Source organism: Drosophila simulans, chromosome X (genome assembly GCF_016746395.2).
Source record: "Drosophila simulans strain w501 chromosome X, Prin_Dsim_3.1, whole genome shotgun sequence".
Taxonomy (NCBI): Eukaryota; Metazoa; Arthropoda; class Insecta; order Diptera; family Drosophilidae; genus Drosophila; species Drosophila simulans.
The window spans coordinates 4,631,264-4,640,487 of record NC_052525.2 but is presented as its reverse complement, the minus strand read 5'-3'; the positions used below and the strand labels follow the sequence as shown (position 1 = coordinate 4,640,487).

General features: G+C 42.4%; 1 protein-coding gene and 1 long non-coding RNA gene across 2 annotated transcripts; both read left to right on the top strand.

Moving 5' to 3' along the window:
- The first annotated feature begins 4,204 nt into the window (after positions 1-4,204).
- LOC123327372 lies at positions 4,205-7,469 on the top strand. The gene is made up of 3 exons (XR_006542109.1): positions 4,205-4,363; positions 4,617-4,696; positions 4,748-7,469. It is a non-coding gene; the product is annotated as an uncharacterized LOC123327372 (long non-coding RNA).
- Positions 7,470-7,811: 342 nt separating this feature from the next.
- Positions 7,812-9,016, top strand: LOC27207079. The gene has a single exon (XM_016182832.3). The coding sequence runs from the start codon at positions 7,897-7,899 to the stop codon at positions 8,917-8,919; it is 1,023 nt and encodes a 340-aa protein (XP_016038124.1). The 5' UTR covers positions 7,812-7,896; the 3' UTR covers positions 8,920-9,016.
- Positions 9,017-9,224: the final 208 nt, after the last annotated feature.

Genomic DNA, 9,224 nt, shown 5'->3' with positions numbered 1-9,224 from the left:
TTCATTGTTGCTGTTGTTAGATTGCCTGCTTTTTAGCTACTGTTTTTTAGCTTCCTATACTCTTTCCATTTCTCTTCCGATGGCATTGATGTTTCGGGACAAGAAATCGTGATTTTCGTGTGATCGTGATTTGTTGATTTGTCCGACTGTCATCATTGCGGTTGTCGTTTTGTCCAGCTTCTGTTTCATCAAATCATTTTTGTTAATTGCCAGATCTTTGATTCTTTTCTAAATCCCATTGACCACACAAGACCGAATGCTGATGCAGTGGAGCGGGGGGAAAACCTAAAGGAAATCCCCTTTAGGAAAAATTATCCAACGCACACGCCCGTCTATGAAGAAATTCTCACAAAACAAATCGGATTAAGCAAATATTTGCAACAATGTTTGAGGGAAATATGAGCAAAAGTATTGAATTTCATATGGGCCATTTGGAAACAGCACCTGTGAGGATTTCCCACGACTCCCACGAATGGGAAATGGATGTTGAAAATCTGGCGAGGGTGCCAGCGAAATGCGAATCAAATTGTGTATGATCGATATGTGAGAACCGGAGCGCATTTCTTTTTGCATCCGCATACGAAGGGGCAGGTAGCATTAGTCAAATATTCACCTATTCCAGGATATCAACCCTCTACTATTTTATTTCCCATTTACCTGTGACAGATCCTCAGCTAGACAACAGATGATGATGATGATCGAGGGTGCGCAGAAGGGTTGATGGAACTGGATCTATGGGAATGAATAGATGCTGCTCCCCCTATAAAACCATATACACATGTTCCACCAACTTATTCAGTAAGTTAACGGACATGGGAATTTCCGTGGAAAGGTGGAGCAGGGGCGGGCACCGAAATTTTGGGTTAGAAAATGGCCCAAGTTATTCGTCTTTTTAATGGGTTAACTTCCGCAGAGCGGAATCGCGATCCTGAGAAGCGGAAATCCTAGAATGTTCTATCAAAAAATATGACAAAGACCACAACACGAAAAAAGGTATATAAATATTGATTATTTCAATAAGAAATAGCCTAATACTACTAACGATTCATTAAACCCTAATATCGATCTATACAAAGAATGTTCAAAAAACACCGAAACTTAGGCCTCATTTCTCAGTCCCTTTATTATGCAAAGCTAATCGTTGCCAAAATGAGATGTTTAGCAGCAGCGGTGAGAAATGGTTAGAAGTTGTGTTCCCCCATTTTTTATGTAGACAAAATCAAGTCGATGGGACGGAACGGCCCCATAAAACTAAGAAAACCAGAAAGAAATGTTTGCTTTATTTTTGAAACTCGAAGCTTTGTGTTTTCCATTTTGAGGGCGACCTTGCTCACCTTTCCCCACCTGCCACCACCACCTATCGATTCAATCGATTGCAACTCTCGATGACTTGACATTTCCCCGCAGCCGGCGGGCCTCCCAATTAGAAACACATAAAAATCAGAGAGCCAACAATGGCCGGTGCGTGGATTTGGAATTGCATTCATTAAAAGCCAATAAAACGAAATAAACCCATTGGCTTTCTATAGAAAATCCTAATTGGGCAACAAAACCAAAGGGGGACAATTAAAAAATGAAACGAAACAAAGCCAGGCGAAATGAAAAGAATAATGAAATGAGTCGCATCGGATCGGATCGGATCGAAGAAAAAGAAAATAAACCAAAATAAATAAATAAATAAATACGCATATAAATTCATTCGGGTTCCTTAATGCATAGAAGAGCGGACAGTGCGCGCCGGCAATGTAAGGCACTAAGGCAAGTCCATAAAACTTTAATGCGAGAACTAGTGGAAGTCCATGAAGCCGATGAATCTGCATTATCAATTTACATTTTTTTTTTTTTTTGTTTTCCAATGATTCTTTCAACAGGGAAAAACTCTTAGTTCTCTAGCTCTCTGCATTAATTCAAATGGAAATCAAGGGAAACTGCGGAAAAACAAGGGAAATGAGCACGGAAAAAAGGAATAATTTCCATACTATTAACTTTAATTAAACTAGTTAAACTGAAATAAATTTGGAATTAAGCTTGCAAGATTTCTGTTGCAGCTGGAATAACACAAAAATATTTTACTTCAAATTAGGTCAATATTTCCACTTTATTTATAGTAATTGACATTTTCTGTATTGACTGATAAATGCAGGAAAATTGGGGGTAAACTGCCAAGCAAATCGACTGAGTTCAATACCATTCACTTTAATTTCAATTAAAGTAAAAATAAGATGAACTGCTTCGATGATTTATTTGGCGAAAGAAAAGCCGCACAAATGGCACTGGAAAATGGGAAATGAAATGGGGGGTGGGGGGACCAACGTTGACGGCAATGAATGGAAATTCGCCTCGGACTCTGGCTCAAAAGCTGGCTAATTGAGCCTGAGAACAATCCCAAGTGGGCCAACGCTGAACGGTAAACGATGGCTAGGCTAGGAATATAAGTATATGATAAATCAATTGATGCCGGGGACCCTCGGGCCTCAGTCTTTTGCATTAGCTTTGAGTATCAGGTGTATGCTTATGCCTAAATCCCATCTCGACGCGGGAATGCTCTAAAACATCCTGCTGCAAATTCTCAACTAATATGATTTCCAAGTGAATGCATTCAGGATTCAAAGCCATATTGCAAGCCCAGTTGTGAGGGTACAAGGCGAAACGAAATGGCCTTTGCAGCGATCTTTCCACGGAACTTTCAGTACGGATCGCAGATCACATTGATGGGGGGAGGTCCAAAGAGATGCACATATTTAAGCGCAAATACGACAGTTATTATTGTTGGCCAAGCAATTGCGGAGAATGCAATCAATTAATTGACAAACTGCGATGATCGGCGCACAAGTAAGTGAGATCGGGGAGAAGTTGAGAAAAAAACTAAAGGAAAGATATGTGGCTAAGCAGCGACGATCAACTTTTTATTGGCTTTGCAACGAACTCCGATCGTTTGCCGATACATGCACTGCGAGAAAATCCAGGCTGAAAGTAAATTATACGAAATGAAATGTATGGCGAGCGACTAAAATACGTAACAAAACCATGTTAATAAATCTTTAGTACAGCTCTAAATTTATTTATTTTTTACATATATATAATGCTTACTTTTTGAGTAGCATCTCATTTTTAGTGTGCACACTTCAGCTTACTTTGTGGCTATCCATGTGTGTGTGTGTGTGTTGGCTTTGTCTCGCTTCGAACACGTCGTAATTGAAAAATAAAGAAAATGTGCGAAAATCGCTAACGCATTTACTAGAAGACCCTCTCTTTGATTTTTTTTGTCTTATTTCGATTTGTTTTTTTCTTTATATTTTTTTTTTTACCCTAGAGCGAAGCGTGCGAACAATTTGCTGTCCATTCGATCCGCCTTTTCCTTGAGGCAACCACAAGGGGCTAAGGGGGAGGGGTGCATCCCGGAGGGGGTGAGCGGGAAAACTCGGGTCTGGGATTTCGCATTTGCATTCGTAATTTGTATGCGTGCAACGGCTGCGGGCACGAAATGAAAAACGTTGCGAGCTTTTGGCGCCTTTCGACTTGGACGTCGTCGACATGGACACTTTGCCACCTGAGTCTGGACGACGAAACCCCCACCATCCCCCACCACCATCACCACCGCGGTTGCCTGATAAAATTTCCTTATTAAATAACGGTCACAATCGATCGCTTGCCAAAATGCGAATTCTCTCATGACCAACTGAGGGGTTGGAAAAGCAGCTGGGAATATCATTAGAAATCATGGCACCAGCGATAAGCAATCTATCCACAAATTTCGCACAAAAATCCCCATTTTTCGCCCAAAATAATCAGTATTTTGTTTATTACAATAAGAGTATTGGTGCATATTGGCGTACATCGTTGAGTTTGTTAGAAAATTTCCAATAAAGTGGCATTCCAGCCTAGAAATGTTAAATTTTGACCATTTTTTGTCACAGAAAATGAAAAATTTTACGAAAAAAAATTTTCTTTTAAATCTTTTTTCGGGATTGTTTTCGTTGCCAATAAGTTGCACAAAATAGTAATTTTTTGAGTTCTGTGATCATTTTTATGCGAGTTGTGACAAAACTCATCAAAAAGGTATTAATATTTTTGACAAAGATTTGTATCCCAATTTTCCGCCCAAAACTAATCAGTTTTTTGACTACAACTACGAAAATAATCAAAGCAATCAAGCCTTAAAATGTAAAATTTTGTCAATTTTTCGTAAAAATAAATGATGTTACCCCTTACCAAAAATGCGAAAATTGACAAAAAAAAATTTTTTTTAAATCGGTAAAAAAGTGATACGTATAGTTTGCGTTGCCAAAAAGCTGAACAAAACAGTAATTCTTTAAGTTCTGCGATCGTTTTTAGGCGAGTTATGACAAAAATCGTCAACAAGGTATTTAATTTTTGACAAATATTTGTATCCCCAATTTTCCACCCAAAATAGTCAGTTTTTTTACCATAACTAAGTAAATAGTTGTGCAAATGTAGAATGCCATATATCGTTGAATTCGTCAGAAAATTTCCTATCCAGGTGCTTTCAAGCCTTAAAATATAAAATTTTGTCCATTTTTCGCAAAAATTAATGATGTTACACCCCTTACCAAAAATGGAAAATTGACAAAAAAAATTGTTTTTTTTTAATTCAGTAGAAAATTGATGGGAATCATTAGAGTTGGTTATCAGCTGCACAGAACAGTCATTCTTTTCTATCTTCGATCTTTTTTCGGTAAGCTATGAAAAAAATGGCTGGTATAATATTTATACTTTTTATTTACAGAAAACTCATACAAAAGTTCAACAAATTGATTTACCTGCTTTTCGCTATGTCGTTCCTTGATTGAGCACTTTTCAAATGGCAGAGGTTTAAAGAAGCGGCTTAAAACGCCGGCAGATAGACAACTTCATTAGAAAACGCGGGGTATATTTGCATGGGAAATGTCCAAAGGAAGGGGGTGGATCATCCACAAGGGAAGGGGGCAGCTGGTGGTGGTGGCAATCAAGCTGGTAGTCAGGGGCATCAAAAGCCCGCATCGATCACGAAACCACTTTTTGGACCAGTGCCAATGGCGACTGCGGAGTCACTAGTCACTCGTCACCAAGTGAATTTGCGGCGCCTCTTTTTCCAGCGATTTTCCAGCTTAGTGCCCCTTGCCCCTTGCCCCTCCCCCTTGCACTCACCCGGCGACTGGCCACCCGCCCATGTGGACGTCTAGGTAACAGTAATTTGGTGTCTTTCTTGTTCTTGCGCGCCGGCAATCACACCTATGGGAATGTCTCTAACACATGTCCAAACGTCTATACCATGATCATTACCAGCTGGCAATGATCATGATCAGCACAACGCAGTGGGATTCCAGCATGCACTTTGGACAACATATTAGAGATCCCATACCATCCCCAGCAACCTCAAGTTCTCTGGCCCGTCGCATCATTAAAAATTTATCAGTTGATTGGAAAATTATAATTCTTTGCCTTTACGCTTTAGCAGCGCTATGATTTTTACAAGTCCACCTCTTTTGCCATCTCATCTTCCATCTTTCCTTATTTTTTTTATTATTTTTTAGTATTTTCTTCTGCCGCACACAACAATCCCATTCGCAATTCGCAATTGTGCCCGCTGTTATGTAATAACTCCCCGTAACTGCCCTCTTATCGTCCGCCTGTGTCTGGTGTTGTTTCTATTTCTTATGGTCACATTTAATAACTGACTAACTGACTGACTGACTGACTATCTGGCTGACTGACTGACTCATGGCGCTGCTCTGATGGATGCACTGCACCAATCCGATCCGATGCCATCCTATCCAATCTGATCCTAGACCCCACTGGTTCCCCACTCCCCCAACGCACAGCGCATCGGAAAATCGCTTTCTTTGCTTTGCTTTTGATCGGTGTGCTGCTTAATATTGCAACCTGAAGGGTATATGCGACTAGATGGTAACTTTAGTTTGGGAAATTGCTCTTACTTCAAAGTCAAGCAATAATGAAAAAAATCCAAATAAAGACAAGACAAAACCACATGGCTGGCTCATAGGGGAAATCGACGATTACAGGATATCACCAGGTCGATCCAGTCGGAGTTTGGCATTATTTTTTATGCGCTGGCTTCTCCACTTAGTTCCAGATGCGGAAATAAATGCACTTGAATTCCTCAACTTGTTACATAAATCGTAATTTTCTATAGACTTGTTCTATATCTAATGTATATTGCATTATTCGCTACTCGTTTTCTCCCAGTTGTTTCTCTTTCTGTTTCTGCGTTGTTTTTCTTTTTATTATTATTATTATTATTTTATGATCGCTTATCTTCTTCGGAGTCTTCTGCTGGTGCTGCTGATTTTCGCTACCGAAGCTCCGGAGCCGCGAAGATTTGACCGCGCCAGGTTGAGTCAAGTCAACTTGGGGCAACTCAAGTCGGAATATATGAATGTCTGGATGTCTGGATCGGAGTCCCCCCCTTTCCCCTGTTCGCATACCCATTCTCGCGCACTTGAACTTCCTGCATGACCAAGGCCTCCGGGAGATCAGCAGATCATGTGAACTTTTATGGCCATCATCGGTCATCGCTCGTCTTGGATGTAATTAGGCATCTTAGCGGTACAGTTCTCGGCTCCGCCAGGCCTCTTAATTCATTCGCTTTTTTGCACCCATGAAATGCAAATAAAATAAGGCACATTATTAAGTATATAAGTTGTGGGAATTATTTTGGCCTCATCGCATTCTCATTTCTTGCAGCTATGTGCAGCTAGTTCTGTGCATATTGTTTTTTTTTTTAAATGCCTGCCCAGGCTCCACCAAATATTGGTTTAACCTGACCCCATTCTTGGGCCGTCGTATCCTATCCGCAGCTCACATGCCTAAACGTTTCTTAGAGACCTGCGAAATTCCACATGTGACAATTCAGCATTCAGCAGATGCCGCGATGGCGAGATGGCTCCAAATGGAATAGCAAAGTTGACTAAAAGCCTGTCAATCGCTGATGTTGCGTGGAAAGAAACACTGAACGCAATATTCTGATATTTCTCTCAAAAAATAACTCAGCTATTGTTCGTTTATATAATAACGCAAAACTATAGAGCCTTACTAACCAATTTCTTATCGAATTTCAATTTCCTAAACACTAGAAGATTCGCTACCTCTTTTTTGTTCACTGTTTCGAATGGGTTTTGGGATGATGTCCTAAGTAGAGGCCCGAATCTCTGGCAAGCAATTAGCAAGGCAGGGCCCAGAAGAAAGATCACCGCAAGACCGCGATCGGGGGCACCAATTGCAATTGGAGAAAAGGGGGAGCATGGAATAGGAGCCCAGAAGAAAGCGGCGAACAGGGGTGACTGAGTGGAAGACAGACAGAAGCGGGATTTATCAGAGACAGAAGACTGAGCTTGTGAGAGATGGAGATGGAGAAAAGCAATTCTGCGGCTGACGGTTTTCGCAGAAAATTACAACTTGCGGGTAAACAAAGTCAACTGCCGGCAGTTGATGGTGGCGGAATGGATGGCGGCTGGCGGGGAAGCGGGGGAAGAAAGGGGGCGAGGGCTGACTAGAAGAATTGCCGATGAAGCCACACGCCAAAAGCCAGCCCACAAGCCTCTGCCCCACAGCTCTCAGCTTTTCTTTTGTTTCTTTCTTACTCATCGTTGTTTTTCGTTTTCTGCTGCCGGACTCCATGTGGAGTGGAGTGGATGTTTCTGCGGATTTGGATGTGGGTGCGCAATTATGCCGCCAGAGCAACTGAGCAGCCATAAATTTTCTTATCAGCGCCAGGCCAAAAAGACAGGAGCGGTTTGGAGTGGATTCAAAACGGACAACCACTAGGAGCTTGAAAAACCCAAGTTAAGTGGGCTATGCTTTTGTTTTAACACACACATATTGCACACACATCTACTCAGACTTACATCTACAATTTGTTAAAAATAAAAAACCAAAATGGATAAGGTGAAGATGATACTTTCCAATGACGGCGAACCAAGGGATTATCCACTCGACGAGGATTTCCATCTGCTGCGCAACCTGGGCGACTGTCACAAGGCCAATCTGGCGGACATAGATGTCATAGCGCGAACGACCACCAAATGTCAGCTTGCAGGAGATCCGATTATTTCGACGGGCTATCAGAGGATAGTCACTTCCTTGGATCGGGCACCAGTTGAAGAGGAAACCGACTCACAGGAGGAGGAGATGGAACTACTGCCATGCGGAATGGGCGAGGAGGGCATAACAACCGACGAGGAGACGAAAACCCTGGTTGCCATTCAGGGTCTGGACGAGATACTGAAAAGAATCGATATACTGCGTAGTCAGCTCCGCAGGAATCAGCAATTGGAGGATATGAGCCAACCATCGGAAGCGCCGGAGGATCCGATCTCCTGCAGTGGCCTGAGTGCGAAGCAATCGGAGATACGCTGCATCCAACGTGCCCAGCATCACATCCAGTGCCAACTAACCGAACTCCTGTGCCGCTACGATGCGCTCCGGAATATGTTGCGCAGTTTGGGCGAAACGTGGACGTGTCTGGAGCGACGGATTGCCGATATTCGGGGCCAGAATCTCATCCACTTGGCCTGGACTGAGGAGTGCGCCAACGATCTTAGCAACTGCCAGCGGAGACATCGCTCCTTGGCCGCCGTCAAGCTCACCAAAAAGATGGCCCTGCTCGTGACCAAGACGAACATGTCCAGTGGCTTTCGCTATAGCCGTCGATATCTGCGTCACGCCCTGATCGCCCGACATATCAACGACTTTCGCTACGAGATCGCCGAGTTGAAGGTTTTAAGCGAGGAAATCTTCTCCGAAATCGATGGGCGACTGGACCAGATCAAGATGAAGGCTGAGCGATTCGGAGTCGTATTCTCAACCACGCCGCGACAATCGAATCTAATCGCCGAGGGAACTGAGCTAACTGATGCCACTGAAGCGTTCACCGTTCCAAGGAGCGCTAATCCAAAGTAACAAGTTGAAGGGCACATAAAGGACGCACATAATATTGATTAGGAAAGAAAATAGGAAAATCATTAAGTTATAATAAAACCAAAGAAAATAAATACAAAAATGTAAAAAGTGCGCTCCTGTGCTGGAATAAAGAAAAAAAATAGTGCTAGTGGGAGGCAGCAGGCTGGCGGAGTGGAAAATGGGCAATGAAAGAGACGAAGAATGAAGAAAAGAAAAACAAAATGAGCCACCAGCAGCACATGGGTAGTACATCATTTCGGACTTTATCAGCAAAACAGGCAGCCGAGCAGCGCGCGCGTGGGCAG

Excerpts from the sequence above, each read along its gene's own strand:
- LOC27207079 (XM_016182832.3), top strand. The coding sequence starts at position 7,897 with ATGGATAAGGTGAAGATGATACTTTCCAATGACGGCGAACCAAGGGAT.